The sequence below is a fragment of the Pongo abelii genome, chromosome 9 (assembly GCF_028885655.2).
Source record: "Pongo abelii isolate AG06213 chromosome 9, NHGRI_mPonAbe1-v2.0_pri, whole genome shotgun sequence".
NCBI lineage: Eukaryota > Metazoa > Chordata > Mammalia > Primates > Hominidae > Pongo > Pongo abelii.
The window spans coordinates 76,065,204-76,089,372 of record NC_071994.2 but is presented as its reverse complement, the minus strand read 5'-3'; the positions used below and the strand labels follow the sequence as shown (position 1 = coordinate 76,089,372).

General features: G+C 43.5%; 1 protein-coding gene across 7 annotated transcripts in view; it reads left to right on the top strand.

Annotated features, from left to right (window-relative positions):
• The window catches only part of C2CD3 (C2 domain containing 3 centriole elongation regulator), a 167,537-nt gene that overhangs the window by 130,438 nt on the left and 12,930 nt on the right, over positions 1-24,169 (top strand). For 3 of the 7 annotated variants that reach the window (XM_054524808.1, XM_024254765.3, XM_054524809.2), the window contains exons 29-32: positions 4,201-4,365; positions 8,531-8,751; positions 11,952-12,879; positions 17,833-17,944. In XM_054524808.1, the coding sequence (XP_054380783.1) occupies positions 4,201-4,365; positions 8,531-8,751; positions 11,952-12,879; positions 17,833-17,944 (1,426 nt within the window). Of the gene's footprint in view, positions 1-4,200; positions 4,366-8,530; positions 8,752-11,621; positions 11,901-11,951; positions 12,880-17,832; positions 18,624-19,258; positions 21,911-24,169 lie in introns of those variants that run through there. The other 4 variants (XM_063728204.1, XM_063728206.1, XM_063728205.1 and 1 more) reach the window with 3 other exon arrangements.

Sequence of the window (24,169 nt, the reverse complement as noted above, 5' to 3'; positions counted from 1 at the left end):
CCTGAGTGACAGAGCGAGAACCTGTCTCTTAAAAAAAATAAAAAGTACATTGTATATTATTCCATTTATGTAAAATCCTAGAAAATGCATCCTAACCTATAGTGACAGAAAGCAAATTAGTGGTTGCCTAGGGACAAGGCAGGGTGGATAAGGAGGAAAGGAGGAAGGAATTGCAAAAGACAAGAAGAAACTTTTGGAGGTGGTAGATATATTCATTATCTCGTGGTAATGGTTTCTTTGGATGTATACATGTGTTAAAATTCATCAAATTGTATTCTTTAAATATGTAAAGTTTATTTTATATCAGTTACACATTAATAAAGCAGTGATTCTCAAACATTTTCACTTCAAAACCCTTTTATACTGTTAAAAATTAGTGATGACCCAAACAGGTTTGTTTATGTGGGTTATATCTATCAATGTTTACCATATTAAAAATTGAAACACAAACTTTTAAAACGTAATAAGCAAAATCAATTGTATTTCTATATACCAACAATGAATAACCAAAAATGAAATTGAGGCTGGGCATGGTCTCTCGTGCCTGTAATTCCAGCACTTTGGGAGGCCAAGGTGAGAGGATTGCTTGAGCTCAGGAGTTCAAGACCAGCCTGGGCAACAAAGTGAAACCCTATCTCTACAAAAAATCAAAAAAATTAGCCAGGCATAGTGGTGCACACCTGCAGTCCCAGCTACTCGGGAGACTGAAGCAGGAGAATTGCTTGAGCCCAGGAGGTCGAGGCTACAGTGAGCCATGTTCATGCCACTGCACTCCAGTCTAGGCAACAGAGTAAGACCCTGTTTGCCAAAAAAAAAAAAATTGAAAAAGGTCTAAATAAAATCAAAGACATCCCATATTTATGGATTAAGAAACTTAATATTGTTACGATAGCAATATTCTCCACATTGATCTACAGATTCAACACAATCCCTATCAAAATTCCTGCTGACCTTGTGGAAATGGACAAGCTGATCTTAAAATTAATATGGAAATTCAAGGCACATGGAATAGGCAAAACAACCTTGAAAAAGAACAGAGTCCCTAATTCCAAAGTTTACTACAGTGCTACTGTTAAGCAAAACAGTACTGGAATGAGGATAGAAATTTAAATCAGTGGAATTGAATTGATAGTCTCAAAATAAACCCATGTGTCTGTGGTAAACTAATTTTCAACAAGGATGCCAAGACTAATGAGGAAAGACTAGTCTTTTCTATAAATGGTGCTGGAACAACTAGATATTCACATGCAAGTGATTGAAGCTGGACCCCTTCCTCACACCATACACAGAAATTAACTTCAAATGGGTCACATATCTAAATGTAAAAACTAAAACTATAAAACTCTTCCTAGGAAGCAGAGGAGTAAATCTTCATGAGCTTGGATTAGACAATGATTCCTTAGGAAATGACACCAAAAGCACAAGTAACAAAAGAAAAAAAATTAGATTCATCAAAATTAAAAACTCTCACAGCCATTAAAAAAAAAAGAACAAAATCATGTTCTTTGCAGCAACATAGATGCAGCTGGAGGCCATTATCCTAAGCGAATTAACACAAGAACAGAAAACCAAACACCACATGTTCTCCCTTATAAGTGGCAGCTAAGCATTGGGTACTCGTGGACATAAAAAAGGCAACAAAAGAAACTAGGGACTACTAAAGGAAGGAGAAAGGGAGGAGGACAAAAGTTGAACAACTGACTGTTAGGTAATATGCTTAGTACCTGGGTGATGGGATCATTCAAACCCCAAACCTCAGCATCCTGCACATACACCCCCAGATCTAAAATACAAATTGAAATTATAAAAATAAATAAAATTTTAAAACTAGGAATTTTTACACTGCAAGTGATACCATCAAGAAAGTGAAAAGACAACCCATAGAATGGGAGAAAATATTTGCAAGTTATAGATCTTTTTTTTTTTTTTTTTTTTTTTTTTTTTTTTTTTTTTTTTTTTGAGACGGAGTCTTGCTGTGTCATCAGGCTGGAGTGCAATGGTGCGATCTCGGTACACTGCAACCTCCATCTCCCAGGTTCAAGCAATTCTCCTCCCTCAGCCTCCCTAGTAGCTGGGACTACAGGTGCACGCCACCACACCGGCTAATTTTTGTATTTTTAGTAGAGACGGGGTTTCACCATATTGGTCACTATGGTCTCGATCTCTTGACCTTGTGATCCACCTGTCTCGGCCTCCCAAAGTGCTGGGATTACAGGCGTGAGCCACCGTGCCTGGCCAGTTAAAGATCTTATATCTAGAATATATAAAGGGGCTCACACCTGTAATCCCAGCACTTGGGGAGGCTGAGGTGGGAGGATCGCTTGAACTCAGGAGGTCAAGACCATGTTATTATTTTTTATAGAGACGGGCAACATGGTGAGAGCCCATCTCCAAAAAAGTTAAAAAACTACTCGGACTTGGTGGTGCACATCTGTGGTCTTAGCTACTTAGGAGGCTGAGGTGGGAGTATCACTTGAGCCCAGGAGGTCAGGGCTGCATTGAGCCATGCACTCCAGCCTGGGAGACAAAGGGAGACCCTGTCTCAAAATAATATATAGAATATATAAAGAACTCTTACAACTCAATAATAAAAAGCAAATAACCAGTTTAAACATGGGCAAAGGATCTGAATAGACATTTCTTCAAAAAAGATATACAAATGGCCAATAATCACAGTAAAAGATGCAAATCAAAACCACAATGAGGTACCACTTTATATCCACTAGGGTGACTGTATTTTAAAAAAAAAAAAAAAAAAAAAAAAAGATATCTCAAGCCTTAGGACGGGGTAGATAAATTGGAGCCCTTATACACTGCTGGTGGGATAGTAAAATGCTGCAGGTGCATAGGAAAATAATCTGGAAGTTCCTTAAATATGGAGTAACCATATGACCCAGTAATTCTGCTTCTAGTTATATGCCCAAAAGAAATGAAAACAAATGTCCACACAAAAACTTGTACACATATGTTTGTAGCATTATTCCTAATAACCAAAAAGTAGAAGCAACTCATGCCCATCAACTGAGGAGTAGATAAACAAAATGGGGTATATCTATCCAACAGAATATTATTCAGCTGTAAAAAGGAATGAAGGACTGATACATGCTGTACTACAGATGAAGCTTGAAAACATTATGCTAAATGAAAGAAGCCAGTCACCAAAAAACACATATTATATGATTCCATTTATGTGAAATATCCAGAATGGGCAAACCTATTGAGGCAGAAAATAAATTAGTAGTTGCCTAGGACCAGGAAATGTGGAATGGTTCTAATCGGTATGAGGTTGTTTTGTGAGTGGTAAAAATATTCTAAAACTGATTGTGGTAACAGTTATGTAACTCTGCATATACTAAAAACCATTGAATAATACACTTTAAATAGGTGAATTGTATGGCATGTGAATTATATCTCAATAAAGCTGTGAATTAAAAAAAGAAGATTGTTGGAGTCATGTTCTTGAATATCATGCTCAGGAATTTGAGATTTGTTTAAAAGCCAAAGCTAGAAAGGAATGGTGGTGATCACATGGCGTAATATATGTTGAATGCTTACAACAGGGCTTGGCATATAATAAGGATGCCAAATATATTGTTGTTATTGTTGCTCTTGTTATTATTACTTCAGATTTATAGTTTTTGGTTTTGGGGGGATTTTTTTTTTTAAGCCAGAGTCTCACTCTATCTCCCAGGCTGGAGTGCAGTGGCATGATTTCTGCTCACTGCAGCCTCCACTTCCCAGGTTCAAGTGATTCTCCTGCCTTGGCCTCTGGCGTAGATGGGATTACAGGCGCCCGTCACCACACCCGGCTAATTTTTGTACTTTTAGTAGGGACGGAGTTTTGCCATATTGGCCAGGCTGGTCTCGAACTTCCGGCCTCAAGTGAACCACCCGCCTCAGCCTCCCAAAGTGCTGGGATTACAGGCATGAGTCACCGCCCCCGGCCAGATTTATGTTTTAGAAAAATCACTCTGCTAGTTGTGAAGAATGGATTAAAAGGGGGTAGGCAAGATTGAAGACAGGATTATTTTGGAGACATTTATAATCCAAGCAAGAAATGAAAAGGCCAGAACTGTGATAGTGGGGATAGATTTGCATTCCATTTCAGGATAGTGATTTGTTTATTGTCACACTAGCAGTGTTCTCATTGATTGGGAATTTATTTTGCTCCTTTTTTTTTTTTTTTTTTTTTTTTGACAGAAGTGGTACCACAAGAAGCCAAGCATCACGCCATGAAGAGCATGTGCAGAACATTCGCCGGTTTCATGAATCCCTGCATCTTCAGGGAGAGGCACTCTTGCCATGTGATGACAAACTGACCACATCACCTTTGTCCTCCCAAACCTCCATTCTGACTTCTCTCAGGTGAGGCTCTGCTGAGAAAAGACACAGGAAACCATAGTGGGACACAAGGTGAATGAGAAATGGCAATGTGCATTACTGCTTTTCCATCACCTGCCACCGCCCTAGGAACATTAATAGAGGGCTCTTTTGCATGTTAGTATCAGGTTGGACCCTGGAGCCTCCTGGGATTCCTCATAGATGAATCTGTATCAGCTTGGGACCTTCCTTTCCTTCAGGGGGCTCTGTTATTGATCCATCTGTAAATGCAGGAGCTTCAGATTGTTCACCAAAACTTAATAATAACCACCCTCACAACCTCACAACCATTGACTTCTTCCAGACCAGCCTCTGTCCTGTTAACTGTTTTCTGTTCCTTTCTTAGTTTAGTTAGCACCTGAGCCAGAGAATCGCTGTGAGAATTGAAAGGGCAATGATAAATCAGCTAGATCAGCCCCTAGCTTATCTAATGAAAAGTGTGGCACAGTGGAAAGGACACAGCTTCAGGGTCAGATAGACTTGACCTCCAATCCTTGCTCTGCCCATCTCAGAGGAGGAGATAGCCATGTTTCCAAATAATTATAATGCAGGGTAGTAAGAGCTGCAGTTTTCCTGGCCAAGAGTAGACAGGGGAATCCCTAATATTCTGGACTGTTCCTGGAAAGATTTAAAGAAGTCACATTTGAACTGGTCTTTGGAGGACATTTTGTGCAGAAAGAACTTATGCCAAGGCTCAGGGGCAAGTCAAGTTTGGGGAAATGCCAGCAGTGCATGTAGGAAAAAGCTGAGCATAAGATGCGAGAAGCAGGGTGAGTTCTTTAAGAGTCAGATCATGAAGGTCCTTGAATGTCAGACTAAGAATTATTACCCTTAGAACAATTATTCTTAAGTGAAAAGTGATGGAGGAAGGAAAGGAGGAGAGTATGTAAAATTTAAGGAAAAACTGTTTAAAAGGGGTGTGTGTGTGTGTGCGATGTAGATAAAGGCTTCCTATGCTGCCCAGGCTGGGCTCGAACACCTGGCCTTGCTTGCCTCCTTATTCACCAGGACAACAGGCCTGAGCCACTGCAGCTTCCGGCTTTTTTTGTTTGTTTGTTTTTGTTTTTATTTTTCTTGAGATGGGGTCTCGCACTATCGCCCCGGCTGGAGTGCAGTGGTGCGATCTCGGCTCACTGCAGCCTCTGCCTCCCGGGTTCAAGCGATTCTTCTGCCTCAGCCTCCCAAGCAGCTGGGATTACAGGTGCCCGTAATCACACCCAGCTAATTTTTTTTATTTTTAGTAGAGACGGGGTTTCACTATGTTGGCCAGGCTGGTCTCAAACTCCTGACCTCGTGATCCCAAAGTGCTGAGATTACAGGCGTGAGCCATTGCACCCGGCCAAAAGACTTTACATTTGAACAACAACAACAACAAAAACTAACCTATTCTTTGATTTCATAATGCAAACTCAGAAAAGAAACATCGACTAAATCTTTTTGGTTAATGAGACAAGTTAAAAATTGATCAATAGTGCTATAGACCAGCAGTCCCCAACCTTTTTGGCACCAGACACTGGTTTTGTGGAAGACCATTTTTCCATAGACAGGGGACAGGGTGGGGTTGGGGTTGGGGGATGGCTTCCAGATGAAACTGTCCCACCTCCCATCATCAGGCATTATTTAGATTCTCATAAGGCGTGCACAACCTAGATCCCTCACATGAGTAGTTCACAATAGGGTTTGCACTCCTATGAGAATCTAATGCTGCTGCTGATCTGACAGGAGGCGGAGCTCAGGGGTAACGCTCACTTGCCCCCGCTCACCTTCTGCTGTGCGGCCCAGTTCCTAATAGGCTACGAACACAGCCCAGAGTTTGGGGACTTCTGCTATAGACTATGGGAAACTGCCCAAACTTATTTTACAAAGAAGTAATATGTTCAGATTCTTATCTTCATATTAGTAAGATGCTAGAGATTGTAGGCTGTTTAAGTGAAACCATTGACAATTTGGTTGTATTTTATTGGGTCATTCACATAACCTATTTGGAACCCACTTAAAAAAAGAAACTCCTTCACCTTCGAGTAGTTTCTCTCAACTTTGGCACTATTGACATTCTGGCCAGATATTTTGTTTTGAGGGTCAGTTCTGTGTATTGTAGGTTGTTTAGCTGCATCCCTGGCCTCTACCAACTACATACCAGTAGCACCCCTCTCCCACTTGTGACAACCCAGAATGTCTCCAGACATTGCCAAGTATATCCTGAGGGACAATATTGCCAAGTTGAAAACCACTGCCCTAGGACAGTAGTTCTCAAAATTTAGTGTATATCAGACCCATGAAGGGCTTATTACAGCACTGATTGCTAGGACCCATCCACACAGTGCCTGATTCAGTAGGTCTAGGATAAGGCCTGAGACTCTGCATTTCTAACAAGCTCAGGTGATGCTGCTGCAGCTGGTCCTAGAACTAGGTTTTCAGAGCTACTATCTAGAGGAATTCTTTACCAAATGGGTGTGAAACAAGGTAAGATCAATTTGCATTACCTCCTTGGATTCAGAGAGCCCTTAAACAGTGCTGCATTTGAATCACAGCTATCATTTCAGGCCTGCAGAGCAAGTATTAATAAACCTGTGTTTCACAGATGAGCAAATTACAGCTTGGTGTTCGTAGGTTGACATGCCATGGTTCTACATGGTTCTACACTGGTCTAACAAGACCAGTAGGTTTGCTTATTTCCCAAAGCTACCCCAAGTTACGTTTGTTTGCATGTTCCTCCTGCAGATATTTATCCATGTGGCATATACCACGATGTAGACACCTAAGTGATTTGGTACACACCACCATGACTTGAGTCTTGGCCTCTAGTGATAGAATAAGGATCAACTTTGTCCTCTCATTTGGATTTTCCTCTAAGACACGCAGACTGTTTCTAACAAAAGGATAGAAAGACTTTCATTTCATGTCACAGGTATTTGGTGTCCATGTTGTGTTGATTGTACCAGGCACATTGAGTGTACTAAGGAAATAGAGAAGTTTGAGATATATCTTCTATTCCGAGACACCCATGGCCTACTTAGGGAAACTGAACTAACATATAATGAGACAATTAAGGGAAAATCTAAGAAAAGGTTTGATGTGTGAAATGATGAGTGTGAAGGTGTTTAAGGGACAGGTGGTGCAACGATTTGGGATAATGGACTTTGAAAAGAAGAAATGTGAGCTGCAACCTTAAAAGTTGAATGGAATAGAAACAGAGCAGGGAGTTGCTTGAACTGAGGTTCCAGTATCAGCAGAAGTATGAGGAAGGAACGAACCTAGCTGGAACAGAGCCCATCTCATATGGAAAAAGCATAAGACTTGGAGTCCCAGATTCTGAGTAGCTACATACTGCTCCCTGCTCTGGACAAGTCATTTAAATTCTCTGAAACTCAAGTTGCTTATTTATAGTTACTGATCTCATATGATTAGCTGAAAATTAAACAAGATAATGTGTTTAAAAGCATAAATGTAAAATCCTATGCAAGTGAATGTTGATGTGATTTCTTATTGGAGAATGCGGAGAATGTGGCCCTATTAAAGGCTTTTAAACAGATTTTTTAAATCACTTATTTATGTCCTTTTATCCACCCAACATTCTTTTGTTTTGTGCCAAGCACTATGCTGGGTGCAGTAGACGTAAAGGAATCAGCCCAGAGCTCACTGTACATCAGGGGAAATAGGTGTTAAATAAATGAGTGATGTGATGGAAGAGTGCAGAAAGAACTATGGAGCACAGAAGAGGAGCCCCTAAACTAATTTAGGGAAGGCTTTTTAGAAGTTGCTTGCCTGAAGGATCAGTAATGGTTATGAAGTAGCAAAGGACAGTGTTAGCACAGAGTAGGGCTTTATTCTGTCAAAGTAAAGAGAAATAAGGACTGGAATGATGGTCAAGAATGGTTCCTTTCTGAGGAAGTGGCATTTTTGCTGGACATCAGATGAGGAATCGCATTAGACAGACAAAAGAGGGAGAAAGTTGCCCCTGGCAGCAGGATTGTAGTCAGAGGAGTGAAGGATGAGTTGGTGGATTGGAGAGAGAGGGCCTTAGTATATTAATAGACGAGGTGAGAGGTATTAAGGCTTTGGCTCAAGCGGTAGTGTCCAGGGGACATAAGAGATGTTTGTAATCTCCATGAATTACCCCTTTGTCTTCTTCTCCCCCTTTTGTTTATAGGAAGAATCTGAGTGAGCTTGATCAGATCCAGAGGTACTTCAGCCAGAAGCTCACCAAGCCTTTCCTGCCCCTCAGCCCTCAGACTCAAACGGCCATCTCACAGCACCAGGAGAGCTGTAGGGACCATCTTGGGCCAGGTGCCAGCAGCCTAGACCCTGGGAGCCAGTGTATCCTGGAGAAATCCAGTAACCTGGTGTTGCAAGTCAGCTCCTTAATCACGGGTATGACTCAGATCCTTTCTTATTGAGATGTTATGGTCACTAGGTGCTAATTCAAAAAGCATTTGAATGTATTCCTTCGGACAAGGCCCTATGACAAATAGAGAGCAATTGTTTTCACCCTCTTCCCTTTTTTTTTTTTTTCAACCATCTTGCTTTTGAAAAGGAGGGACATAATTGTATGGCACAGCAACATGGGGCAATGGAAAGAGCATTGGACTGACCCAGATCCTTGATGGGCTTCTGGTACAGACTTAGAGTCTGACTCTGAACATGTCCTTTCCCTTGGACTTCAGTTTCCCCAGCCAAGAAGAGAGTGGGGTAGATTAGATGAGTGGTTCCTCAATAGCAATTCTTGAACTTGTGCCACTCTCTGAGAAAATAATAAACAATAAACATATTTAAAATTCTAATTATCAGAGCCCAGAAGTCTGCACTTTTAACAAGCACCCTAGATGATTCTGGATGTTAGGGGTTCATAGTCCACCCTTTGAAAAACCCCTTTGGAGCAGTGGTTCTCACTTTAGCTGCGTATTGGAATTATTGAGGGACTTTTAAAAAACCCCATGCCCAGGCTGTACTGTAGGTCAACAGAATCTCTGAGGTGGAACCCAGGCATCAGTATTGTTTCTAACTCCCCAGGTAATTCTAGTGTGTAGACAAGACGGAGACTGCTCTAGAGCAAATATTGGCAAACCTGCCTGAGCATAAGAATCACCCGGGGCACTTACTGTGAAATAGAGATTCCTGGGTCCTACTCCATCCTTCTGAATCAGGATCCAGGATCATGACCTAGAAATCTTTATCAGGCAAGCTTCAGAGAACACTGGGAAATCAACTAGATCAGCATCTTCAGCCCTCACTTGTTTCTGCTTGAGCGAAATGCATAGATTCTACACAGAGATGAAGAAGTTCAATTTTCTTTGTCTAACGAGAGAGAAAAACACCTTGATTGACACTAAGTATAAACCTTCTTTCTGTCTTCTTCCAGATACCTAACCTGTTGGTATCCATGGCCTCAGATAAATGCTCTGTGTTTGACTTCCACTTGCTTGGATATTTTCAGTCAAGTGTTTATTGAGCACCATCTGTGCCAGGCACTATTCTGTTATTTGTCCCAGGAAGATACAGTGGTGGATGTGACAGGCATTATCTCCCTTCATCAAGCTTATATTCTATAGTCAACCAAAGAAAAATCCTCTCACAAAGAAAGTATGACAGCAAAACAGATGAAGGCTTGTTTGGAGTAGAGGTGGAAACAAATAGGGGAATCTTTCTAAAGGGGCATATTAAAAGAGGAGAGAGAAGGGAATTGTGGCCAGGCACGGTGGCTCACACCTGTAATCCCAGCACTTTGGGAGGCCGAAGTGAGTGGATCACTTAAGGTTAAGAGTTCAAAACCAGCCTGGCCAACATGGCAAAACCCCGGCTCTACTAAAAACACAAAACTTAGCTGGACGAGGTGGTGCGCACCTATAATCCCAGCTACTTGGGAGTCTGAGACACGAGAATCGCTTGAATGCAGGGGGCAGAGGTTGCAGTGAGCCGAGATTGCTCCACTGCACCCCGGCCTGGACAACAGAGTGAGACTCTGACTGAAAACAAAACAAAAAAAAGAATTGAAGCTGTGGGGCCTAATGTTTATCCTGGAAGAAATGGGAAGTTCTCAGCGAGCAGACGGCTGAATGAGAACTGGTTTTCACAAGGAGAATGAATTTAAAAAGAGAAAGATGATTAGATCGGGGAAACCATTCAAAAAATAAAAACAGCAAAAGCCTGCCCCTGCCTCCATTATGCTCCATTATGCCTCAGTATGCTGTTTTTACAAAGCCATCAGACAAATGGATATGAGTGAAACTTGAGAGAGAGTTACTGAGTGGGTTTTTTCTTTTTTTAAGCCAGAGCTATATGCTAGGCTGGGCGCTAGAGATACAGTATGATTCTGACATATGGTTCATGCCCTGAGAAGCTCACAGTCTGATGGGGTAAACATACAATTACACAGTGTCATATTCTTAAGTGCTTCCTTATAGAACAAAGCCATATAGCAATCTTATTTAACTCATGAATCTGGGAAGGCTTCCTGGAGGAGATCCAATAGAACATGGCCTTGAAGGCTGGGCAGGTTTATAAAAATCAAGAAGACTGCTCTGAGACAGAAAGCATGTTCAGGCCAAAGGATTAGGTCAACTAAACATGCTTCCCCATGCCTATTCCTATTTACAGGTAGTAATGTTCCATTTTCGTCTATCTACCCATTCCTTTGAGGCCTGAAAATCGTCAATATATAATATTGAACAGCCAGCACCTCCTGTAGAATGAGCCCTCTGTTAGGTGCTGTGAGGGAGATGTGACCCCTATTCCCCAGGAATCAAATTTGCCTTCAGTTCCTAATTTTCTCCTCTCGAATAATCTCGCAAACATGTATCATTTACTGGGTCTATTTATTAATTGATTCATTCCCATTCCATCCCAAAAATAATTTGAGATGACTAGTAGCTTCTGTTTATTAAGTGGTTATATATTCACCACACAATGTATGCCCCTTTCTTTCGTCTATTCTCTACTGTAACCTTATGAAGTGGGTGGTGTTGATTACACTGTACAGACCAATAGGCTCAGAGAGGATGGTTTGCTTGTGATCACAAAGTTAACAAGTGACAACAGAGATTTGAACCCAAGATTGACCAGCTCCAAAGCCTATGCTCTTTCCAACATACCCTGCTGCTTCTATTTTCTGTGTAAATCTTCCCTGCCTTATCATGTGGGTGATAGATATTTCCTTGCTTTTATTTTCCAAGTAAAATAGGTAGTTTTAATAACTGTCATCAAATAGGTAAATAAGTGGATTCTCATTTTGATTTTTAATATAGGTAGTTACTGAAGTAACTGGACGCATGAACATGCCCACCAGGACTCCCAGCTCCCAAGGATTCCTGAGCATGAGCAGATAGTCTCTGAAAGCATTTCCACAGATGTATCCACAACTATAGATTAGATTCTTGTCCTCTGATATTAGAATAAAGTACTAAAAATTGTATTGCCTTGAATATAGTCTCACTGAATCTTGGGTGGACTAATTTTCTTTATGGCTTGTTCAAAGTCTGATTGCCAGAGTGCTTCTGAAGCTAGAGGCTAGTGTGGGAAATTTGAGGGGTCTGTGGCCCTACCTTGTAATAAGAGTGACATGTGTTACTGTTCAGATCTGCAGACTATCACCAGGGATTCGCAAGCAGCTTTGAGTTCTCACCGAGCCAGGAGTAGAAGCAACAAGGCCACCACCCTCCCAGATGCTCAGGACACAGAGGCACTGCAAGAACAATGCACAATGCCAGATGAGCCATTGGCAAGAGCTCCAGATAAGGGCACAGATTCCCCACCACCCCCTCCTCTCGAAGAGACTTCAAATGGAGGAAGAATGCTCCATGAGTCCCTGAGGCATACAGTACCCATTACAAGGATGCAGAGCAGTGAAGACACTGAGGCAGGCCCAGCCTACAGTGATGAGGACTATGAAGAAGACATCATTGAGCCCAGGACCTTAAATGAGATCACCACGGTGACAGACAAAACTAGCCCTTGGTCTAGTTTCATATCAGACACAAGTGAGGTCATCAGCCCTCAGCCTGACGAGGTGCAGAGGGAAGGCCCCTCTTGTCCTTCTCCAGGGCCTTTCTGCAGAGAGGAGCTTATGGTCAAAAGTAGCTTTCTCTCCAGCCCAGAAAGGGCTGTCAACCCCCACCTGCCTAGGCAGGGTTCTCCTAGCCAAAGTCTTGTTGCTTGTGAGTGTGAGGCCTCTAAGGCCACGGTTGCTGGCGAGTCTGCCTCAGCCAACCCTCAGCCGATCCCATGCCCGACACTCTCAGGAGCTCAACAGAGCAGCACGTTTGTTGGATGGAGCTCACCACAGGCAGATCAGAACAAGGAGCCTGAGTCAGAGGCCCCAGCTGAGAATGAAGCTGCCACCAGTGAGCTCAGTGACTCTGCTGATAGCTTCAAGAAGTTGCCGCTAAATCTAGCCTCCCAGAGCAGAAGGGAAAACCATAAGGGACCACCCATCGACTCCTCTGACATCAGGCAGAGGCAGGTGACAACTGGATCAGAGACGTCCACAAAGCAGAGCCTCCTGCTGTATCCTTTGGCATTTCCTACAAGTGGTTTGGATGCAGGTACTTAGACTAGCCTAGTGTGAGTGTGAGCAAGTGGCCACCCTCATGGAATGCACTGTGGGGGCATGGGAAGACCATTCCTTCAGAAGACCCCACCTGCATGACAGGTGCTACAGTTTTACCATTAACACCAGCCCTCAGAAACATAATACCTTGAACTGGGTTTAGGCATTGGTAGTATATTAGCCTAGTCTACCCTGATTTATCCAATTCATCTGTTGGGTATTTTACCACCTGAAAGCAAGGCTCGGGATCTAAGGAATGAGACTGTTTATCTCAGTTGAAAGAGAAAGCAGAGGGTCTAGAGAAAGAGGAAAGAAAATCACTGCCATTGAGCACTTTATGTACATTTTTCATTCAGTCATCACAAATCTTTTAGGTAGGTATCATCTCTATTTTGCACATATAAGGAAACTGATGCTCAGTTATTGTGACTTTCCTACTTTTTTTTTTTTTTTTGAAGAGGCAGGGTTTATTCTGTCACCCAAGCTGGAGTGCAATGATATTATCATACCTCACTGCAGCCTCAGATTCTTGTGCTCAGGTGATCCTCCCACCTCAGCCTTGCAAGTAGCTAGAACTACAGGTATGCACCATCACACCCAGCTAATATTTTTTTAAGAGTTGGGGTCTTGCTGTGTCACCCAGGCTGGTCTCAAACTCCTGGCCTCAAGCAGTCCTCCTGCCTCAGCCTCCCAAAATACTGCAATTAGAGCATTTGAGCCACCGCGCCTGGCCAGATTAAATTTTTTTAAAAAAGCAAGTGATGGAGCTAAACAGGCACCATGGAGATGGACTTTCCCAAGGCCCCAATAAGGTACTGTTGATGGGAACAGGGGGCACCTGACATTCCCCACTCCCTCCTTTTAAACACAGATTGGCATGTTGTGGGGAAAGGAAACCACTTAGGACCATCTACAGCCTTCACACCTGTAGCCTAACCAGCTGATCAGATCAAGCTCACCTGCTATCCCAACAAGCAGGGAATATTGTATGGCTGGCAGGTGAAGCAGGCTGCTTTCCTAGACTAAAGATCTTCCTCTACTAGAAGTCAGGGAGCCTGACTTTGACCCTTCTAGACCCACAAAATTATTTTTGTGATTATAGACATATAGTTTAATCTTTATGAGCCCATTTCTTCACCTATAAAATGGAGGCGGAAATCCCTTACCCACCAAACTATAAGCTCCCCAGGTCAGAGACCTTGTCTTTTTCTGCATCCTCAGGACCTAGCACTACACAGAGAAGGGATTGGTAAATGTAGATTGGATTGAACTATCACAGTTTCACAACATTGTTGAGAAAACCAAATGAGTGGAAACATTTGTACACACCACACAGTATGATTCTTGATGCAGATCAGAGACAAACCTAGGGGTGGGAGAGTGGGCTCAGGAAAGGATTAAAGCATGCAGTGGCTGGAGGCTGAGCCTAGAAAATAGACCTCCTCGTGTGCAGTTCTCCCTGGCCTTACCCATCCTGGATCCTGGCCCCTGATGTTGCTGCCTTTGCAGTCAGTATTAACTGTGCTCAGAATATGGCCGATGGAGGAGCTGCCACATGTGTCCAGACCCTAAGCGCTGCTTTAACTTAGGCCTTCCTGACTATTCTTTCAAAAATAAATTGTGCCAGGCCCTGTGCTGGGTGCCAAGGACAGATTTGAATGAGACCTTACCTCAAGAAGTTCCCATTATGAGATAGGAGACAGTCAAGTAGATAGACACTGACAGTTTGTTGTGCCAAGTACTGTGATGAGACATGGACAGAACGCGAGGACCACGAGGAGGGAGCTGCCCTAACTCTGCTTGGAGCCATCCCAGAAAGAGAGGCAGGAGAGCCAGGCCTTAAAGATGAATAGGCATTGTGCAATAGAGACAAGGAAAAGTTCTAGTCAGGACAAACTGTGTGTGCAGAGGCCTCGCTGGGTGAAGGAGGCTGCCTGTGGGCAGTAGTTCACTGTGGCTAGCGTCCAGGGATGAGGGGATAATGCGAGGTGAGGCAGGGCCTGGATCTTAAAGGACTTCTATGCCTGGCTGAGGTACTTGGACTCTGTTCTAAAGCAAAGAAACTTCACTTTCCTCATCTGTAAAATGGAGGTGATAATAGTACTTACTGGGTTGTTGTGAAAATGAGAATAATCATGTAAACTGCCTAGCACGATACCTGACACATGAATAGTGTTCACTGGTAAGCAAGAATGGGGTATGGTCAGATGTACATATGAGAAAAGAAGTCACCCAATGCCTGGTAGAGGGCAGGTTAAGTAAGGGAAGACTAGAAGCAAGGAGGCTAGTTAGGACACTTGCAATAATAACAAGAGATGAAGAAAGTCTGACCTGAAGTATAGACTGCTTTATGATGAAGACGCGGGGAACAGATCTGAGAGGATTAGATAGAGGGGCAGGGGATGAGACAAAAGGAAATAGAAAATGTAATTAGAGGTTTCTGTCACAAGTTACCCGGCAGGTGATATCATTTACTGGATAGGAAACAGCACATAGACAGGTTTAGGAGACGATGCAGATTGCCGTTTGGGGCATGTGCCTGTAGGACATCCAGGAGGAGTTGCAGGCCTGGAGTTGAGGGCTGAGCTCAGCCATAAAGGTAGGCATCTCTGGGAATCGATGAGGGCAGCAAGAAGAGCCTGGGAAGGGGGAACCAAACACACAGAGGCAGACTCTGGGCATCTCCAGTGTGCAAAGGAGAAGCAGGACAGGGCATGCCCACAAAGGAGGTGAGGAGAGCTGGTCAGGAGGTGGGAGAAGCAGTGGAGAGAGGTGCCGTGGGAGCAGATGCTGCAGAGTTTCAGGACGTCATGGTCAGCACTGATGCTGCACACAGGTCCGGGAGAATGTGGCTGATATGTATCACTGGTTTTAGTGTTAAGGAGGACCTTACAGTGGTGGGAATGGAAGCCAAACTTCATTAGTCAAAGCAGCTAATGGTGAGGACAGTGAGAACAGGCAACTTTTTCACATAAACTGAGGAGATAAGAATAGCTGACATTTATCGAGGCACCATTCTAGGCACTTTACATATATAAATTCATTTAACCCTCAAAACAATAAGTACTAATACATTTAAAAACGGAGAAATTGAGGCACAAAAAGTGAACTTCCCTGAAGTTATCCATCTAGTAAATGACAGAGAGCTGGGTGGTAACTAGAAGACAATGCAAGGTCAGGGGTTTGTTTGTTTGTTTCCCTAAATGGGAAACTTGAACATTTTTATGAACTGAGGAACAGGAACTTAAAAGTTCATGAGGCCAGACATAGTGGTTCACGCCTGTAATCCCAGCATTTTGGGAGGCCAAGGTGGGAGGATCACTTGAGGTCAGGAGTTCAAGACCAGCCTGGGTAATATGGCGAAATTCCATCTCTACTAAAAATACAAAAACTAGCCAGGCGTGGTGATATGTGCCTGTAATCCCAGCTACTCTGCAGGCTGAAGTGGAAGAATTACCTGAGCCCAGAAGGTCAAGGCTGTAGTGTGCCATGATCACGCCACTGCACTCCAGCCTGAACAACGGGAGTGAGACCCTGTTTCAAAAAAAATAACAAAATAAAAGGTGGTGGGAGAAAGTGGCTGTTAGAGCAGGACCCTAAAGCACACATGAGGCAATGGGCTGGGAGGGAGACTTCCATGCTTCAGAGCCAGCCCGGACACCTCACAGCAAAGTTCTTTCTTCCCTACAGCATCAGCTGGCTGTCTGGCAGTCCCCAGCAGTTTCAGCAACAGCAAATAGATCCTACCTCACCTGGGCCTCTGCAGAAGGCCTGGGGTCAAAGGGTCTTTCCCTTCAGAATCTCCATTCCTCCCCCACCTCTCTACAGAAAAATCAGGGACTTGAACCAAAGCAAGAAATCAATGCATTTCATTCATTCACAAGGTATTTATTGAGTACTTACTGTCTCCCAGGTACTATGCTAGGTGACAGGAATATGGTTATGAAAAAGACAGATCATCTCTGCCTTCTTGAAGTTTAGAGTCTAATGTAGAAGAACAATGATAAAATAGAAAATGTGGTAAGCAAATTGGAGTGAGAACCATACTTATTAAACAGAAACAAAAAATTGGACCATCAAAATAGTCCCCTCTTTACCCACTTCAGAGTTCAACTAAACTGAATCAGTGATTTGATTCAAAAAATACCTGTGGAGCACCATATTCTCAACATAGCACTGAGTACCTCGGGAAGATATGGAGGAGAAGTGCAAGATACAGTACCTGCCTTCTAGGGCTCACATCGAGATTGGACCAGCTGTACTGGTCCCTGACGTGAGGACATGTCCCGTCATGGACAGCCCCTGATGCAGAGCTCTCATTTCTGGATGTGAGCAGAGAAAATAGGCAAACAGGCCCTCCCTCAGTGCAGGGCACCTAAATGCAGCCTAAGGCACTGCCCCCTGGAGCCACATCCCCATCCCCACATCCCCTGAATGACTTCTAATAGGTCTTTTTCTAACCAGCAGGCCCTTAGGCAAGAATCATTCAACACCTGCTACCTGCCAGCCTCCTGAGGGGCTTTCAGGAAGTAGAGGTAACAGAAGGAAACTGTCTGTGCCATTGAGAAATTTAGGGAAGATTGAGGAAAATAATCATATCAGACTAAATAAACATTCTCCTGTGTTGCAGACTGCTCTAGGATGTGAGGAAGGAGGGATCACTGTGGGCTAAGATTAAGAGAAAGCTTCTAGAGAAGGCAGGATTTGAACTGATCCATAAAAAACTTATATGTGTTAGGAGTGGGCAAGCCTTCCAGTCAGAGGGAGCCAGCTGAGCAGAGAATTTATGGACAAGAATAATTGAGGGAAGAACATGAGTAGGGGCAGAGTGAATGGTCGGTGGAGATGCTGGCCTCCACTGCAAGAGGGGTGGACTTCTAGGTATTTTTGTCCCTTAACTACCATTGTAGCCCAGGGCCCATTGTGGTGCCCAACTTCTTTTTGCCTCCCCAGCAGTTGGAGGCTTCCCTGCGGATGCTCTCACTCTCAGCAACGTTGCCACCAGCAGCCACAACAGATCAGGTAAGAGAATGGCCAACTGACCTTTCTTCCATAGAGTCATCATCTCTTCCACAGAAGTGTGCACAGAATGCAGTGCTGCCCCAGGTCATCCTCCTGGAAAGGCTGCAGCAGAGGTCACTCCTCAAGCTTGTACTGAGCATATTCTGTGGGCCCAGCAGTGGGCAGGGAGCTCAGGAAAAGTGAGGAAGAGCAAATGTGCAAGAGCAGGGTATTGTCAGCCAAGACTGACATGGGGAAGAAAAAAGCTGTGCAGAAGCGTGAAAGCAAGAGGCAGCTAAGAAATGTGTATTGAGTGCTGTGGGAGTCCCCGCCAAGCAGGTAGATAGGAGCGGAGATGCAGCCTTACGGGAGTACAACAGTAAGATCTGGATGAGGAGAATAATATCAGTCGTACAACTATTTGTCATTTACAAAACACCTCATAACTATTCATTCAGCTGAATTAGGTGGTTGGAACTCTGGTACAAATCCCACATCTCCTCTTTTCTGCCTTGGCACAGCACCTGACCTTTCTTGCAAGTGCCAAGAAAATAAACAATAATAATAACTGCTTTTGAGAACCTACCCTGTATCAGGTGTCATGCTGGATACTGAGCATATAATAGTAAATAAGACAGACAAATTCCCTGTCTTCATGGAGCACAAATAATGAGCAAAAAATAAAATATTTATAGACTGATGAGATGAGTACCAGGTGCTGTGATAAAGAACAGGGTCTCTCTGAGGAGGCTGTGTTAAAGATGGTAGTTACGGTGGTGCTTAGCATGTACCAGGCACTGTTCCAAGTACTTTGTATTAACTAATTAAATTTAGCAATCTGATGAGGAATATACTATCATTATGCCTATTTAAAATGAGGAAACTAGGCCAGGCATGGTGGCTCACACCTGTAATCCCAGCGCTTTGGGAGGACAAGGTGGCAGGATCACTTGAGCTAGGAAGTTCAAGACCAGCCTGGCCAACATGGCAAAACCCCATCTCTACTAAAAATTACAAAAATTAGGCAGGCGTGGTGGCACGTGCCTGTAATCCCAGCTACTTGGGAGGCTGAGTCACAAAAATCGCTTGAGCCCAGGAGGTGGAGGTTACAGTGAGCTGAGATGGCACCACTGCACTCCAGCCTGGGCGACACAGCGAGACTATATAAAAAATAAATGAGGAAACTGAGGCTCAGAGCTTCACATACTGACCTACAAGCTATGACTATTTCTGTGTATATATAAAGAAACTGAGATGCCTAAAGGCTGAGTCACTTACCCAGGGTCACCCAACCAGTAAGTGAATCTAAATTTTTTCTTTTTTTTTTTTTTTGAGACTTATTCTGTCGCCAGCTGGAATGTAGTGGTGCGATCTCGGCTCACTGCAACCTCTGCTTCCCGGGTTCAAGCAATTCTCTTGCCTCAGCCTCCCAAGTAGCTGGGACTACAGGCGTGCACCACCATGCCCAGCTACTTTTTGTATTTTTAGTAGAGACGGGGTTTCACCATGTTGGCCAGGATGGTCTCATTCTCTTGACCTCGTGATCTGCCTGCCTCGGCCTCCCAAAGTGCTGGGATTACAGGCGTGAGCCACTGCGCCCGGCCTGAATCTAAACTTCTGACTCACAACTCTCTGCTCTTCTATTACACCACCTGAAAATCATGACATTTGACTTATGGTACATTTTCCTAGCCAGTTAGATTTTATTTAGCAGTTAACATGTATACATTTTATATGCTTTCCCAGAGGCCACATTAATGAAAAATGGGGTCAGTACAGAAGTATCCTGAGAGTTGTAGTCCTAAAGTTATAGTCCTGGGATACAATCCTAAAGAGAAGCATCAGATGTCTGATCCTCTTACTAGTTTCCTTTCCCCATCCTCTTCCAACCTCCTCAGCACCATTTCAAGATGTCTCATTTTATTTGGCACAGGAATTAATCTTAAGTTCCCACATATCTCTGTTGGTTGTTTTTTTATTTTTCCTTGAGACAGGGTCTCACTCTGTTGCCCAGACTGGAGTGCAGTGGCATGATCACAACTCCCTACACCCACAAACTCCTGGGTTCAAGTGATCCTCCGCCTCAGCCTCTCGAGTAGCTAGGACCACAGGTGTGCACCACCACAACCAGCTATTTTTTTTTTTCTTAGAGACAGGGTTTCACTATGTTGCCCAGGCTACATCTCAGTTTTTATCAGGTTTGTAAATCCTCTCGTAGAGGAGGAGAGGTGTCAGTCCTGTCCAGGAAGATCTGCAGTTTTGTGGCCTTTCTTCCTACTCTGGTTTGTGGTCACCAGCTCATCTCCTTCCTCTCTGTGCTTTCCCTTGCATTTCCCACACACCCATCACATTTATGCTGGGGTCATAGGGCTGTGTCCAGGCTTTGGAGCAAGACATCCTTGGAGTGAAATACTGAATCTGCTAGTAAGTGATCTTAGGCAAGTGACTCAACCTTCCCGAGACACACTTTCCTTAAAAGTAATGTCAGGCTAATAATTCATACCTAATAGGATGATGGTGAGAATTACCCTAGAGGAAAAAAGCAGGCCCTCTTAGCTCCCTTTCCCTCCAGCCCTCCTATCCTCCCTACTCCCACAGTATAGTGGATACAAGTCCCTGTGTGACATGAGACAGGTCTTCAGGCCTCTCTGAGTCTTGGATGAAGTGTCAGCAAGTCATGCCCCACAGGAAAGGTCTCTGGGCCACTTTGAATGGCCATCCCTCACCTGCCAAGCAGTATTGCTGTTCCTGCTTTTGTGTTTTTGCCTTTGTGATACGCCAACTCCTAGGGGCATTTTTAGTATTTTTAGTAAAAATACTAAATATTTTTACTCCTAGGGGCATTTTTGTATTTTTGGTAGAGAGACAGGGTTTCACCATGTTGGCCAGGATGGTCTCAATCTCTTGACCTCGTGATCCGCCTGCCTCAGCCTCCCAAAGTGCTAGGATTACAGGTGTGAGCCACCACGCCCGGCCTGAATCTAAACTTCTGACTCACAACTCTGTGCTCTTTTATTACACCACCTGAAAATCATGACATTTGACTTATGGTACATTTTTCTAGCCAGTTGGATTTTAACATGTATACATTTTATATGCTTTCCCAGAGGCCACATTAATGAAAAATGGGGTCAGTCCAGAAGTATCCTGATGTATGTCTTTGGTCTATTAAATACTAGATACAAAGTATGGGAGACGGAGAAATAAGAATTTCTACTTCAATTAAAGAGCAAGTCTACTTTTGAGAAGATAATACTTTTCAGCCTTTTTTCTTTGTTGCCCTTAAAACATTCCATTGTTTGCTGCTCTCAGAGCCACTTATGTCCTTAGGACCTCATTCTGGGTCCTGGTTCGGATGACCAGTCATCATGGTTAGCCCAGAACTGTCGCAGTTTTAGCACTGGAACCCAGAATCCAGGAAACCTGGGGAGGTTAGTCATCCTGGCTAGTGATGGGCCTCTGTCACTACTTGATGGGTTATTGCAGCACATTTTCTCAGAATCTTACACTTCTGGCTGGCTGCCAGCCAGCACTGGATGGCCTAAGAAATAAGATCATGTATGTATTTAGGACACTAGCAAGTAGAGATACCAAAATTTAAGAGGAAAACATTTTTAAGAATTATATTTTTTAAAAAGATTGAAATCGTTACCATGGGATAAATCACATCATCAACTGATTTTCTTGTATTTATTTTAGATTTAATTTTGAAATATTATTTGAGCAGGAGCACCATCATCTTGTGGCCTTTATTAAAAAGGCCTCACTTTGAAGAACTTGAGACAAAAATAGTCTTTTCTGTTTACCCACATACTTACTATTGCTGTTGTTCTGCATTTCTTCTTCACGTCCTGATTTCTGGCTGGGACCATTTCCCTTCAGCCTGAAAAACTTCTTTGGAATTTCACATAGTGTGGACCTACTGGTAACTGGTTATCCAGCTTCAATTGTCTGAAAATATCTTTATTTTTGAAAGATTTTTTTTCTACTGGATATAGAATTCTAACTTGAATTTTTGTTGTTTCTTTTAGCATTTTAGAGATACCTTTCCACTGTCTTCTGTCCTCCATTGTTTCTTATAAGAAGCATTGTTCTGATTGTTCTTGCACTGAATGTAACATGACCTTTATTCACTTCTTGTTTGATTTTCTCTTTATCTCTAGTTTTCAACAGTTTGATTACAGTGTTCATAGTTGTGGAGGTAGGGAATGGGATAGAAGCAGGGGAATGGGATAGGGGAGGAGGAACATAAAGATCTGTTCAACAGTATTAGAGATGTTTCGGTTTTTAGATTGGGTTGTGGGTTTACAGATGTTCACTTTCTTGTGCTTCATGATTTACTGTTGTTACATAGATTCATTGGTATGTTATACAAAGAAATCACATAATCATGTCATTAAAATTATACAGTAATTGAACGATAACAAGACGGAGACACCAACTCCTTCCACAAATTAGGCTGTGAATATGGAGCAGAGAAATAGGACAGTGGCTGGAGTGGCACGCGAGACCAAGGGAGGTTGTTTTGTTTTTTAATATGGGAAGGCTGCAGCTTTCTATGTGCTAATGCAGTGATCCCATAGAGAAAGGTAGAAGGGGAAGACACAGGAGCGGGAGAGAAAAAGGAGAGAGGGAAAAGAAAGGGTGTGGGATTTAGAGCACACATGGAGGTATTGGCCTTTTGAGAGGAAAAAGAAAACTCACCCAGTATCATGAAGGAAGGCAGAGAAGATGGGTGCTAAAGCAGACAGGATTAGAGATTGGTGGTAGGGTTTCAAGTTGATGGAAGCTCCTGTTTTCTCAGTGATGCTTCAGGCACAGTCAGCAGCTCTAAGTGAGAGGGAGGGAGGCAAGTGCAGGAGCCCTGTCCTGTATCCGCATTTGAGAATTCCACCTCTTCTGCCTCCTCCTAAGGCCATCCTTGGCCCTCACAACTGAAGAGGAGCACTTTGAGAGGCTGCAGGGCTCTTCTCAACCACTGTCCTGGGACTGCTATACTAAAGCTGATCTGCTTCTGGGTCAGGGCTAACAGCCCCTCCCTGAAACAGGAGAGGGCTCGTAATTGCTGGATTGATTGCTCTGGTTTCCCCATATGATCAAAGATAAGACCTGATCTTTCACTCCACATTGAAATGATATACCTGAGCCAAGGAACCTCCCAGTCTCCTCTAGAAGCATCTGTGAAACAGATTTCCCCTCCTCCCACAGTAGAGTGGATACAGGAGCCTGTATGACATTCGTCAGATCTTTGGAGTTTTCTGGGTCTGCTTCCTCATCTGTCAAATGGGGTTATCAGGCCTCACAGGGTGATTGTACTGTAGAATACCGAGTGCCACACAGGTAGAGTATAGGGGCCAGCCCATAATTCCCACCCCATGCTACCTCAACTTCTGGCTGTCGCCTCTGCAAAAAGAAAAGGGGTGAGAACGATGGCTGGTTTAGCAGGACTGCGGCACAGCGATCCATTTGCAGTTCCAAATTCATTATAAATCAACCAAGTTCCGCTGCCCCTGCTTTCTCTTCCCTCTTGTGATGAAGTAACTCTTTACTGGGACAGCTTCCTGATTTTGTTAAAAGTTTTTTGTGATTCTGCTTGCTCAGCTGCTGATGGACAAACTAGTTTTATCAACTTCCACACAGGGGAGGAGAGAGGTTGACGATGAGAACGGCAGTAATTTGCTTTACATGTTGTCTTCCTCAGACTGTGTCTTCTGCTCTGTAGATTTTCTCTCTTGGGAATATCTCAATCACTCTGATGATTTCAAATATGACTTTGAATGACTCTCAAATCCTTATCTTCAGTCTAGTCTTCCCTCCCATGCCGCAGACACGTACGGACCCAACTGCATCCTAGACGTCTTGTCCGATGTGTCACAAACAATTCACTCTGTCCAAAACTTGAGCTTGTCATCTTCCTTTGCATACTTCCTCTGCCACCTGCATCCATATCTCAGGAAATTCAGCCGCCATCCATGTAGTTACTCCTGCCAGAAGCACAAGAATCTCTCACCCCTGCTCCTTTATCCCCCACGACCCACAGCCAAGATCCATATCACCAAGGCCTGTTAATTCTGCCACCTAAGCATCTTTTGAATCACTTCTCACCCTGCCCTGTCTAGCTCAATCATCTCCCCACTATTTCTTTCTTTTTTTTTTTTTTTTTTCCCCGAGACAGGGTCTCACTCTTGCCCAGGTCAGAGTGCGGTGGCGCGATCTCAGCTCACTGCAACCTCTGCCTCCCGAGTG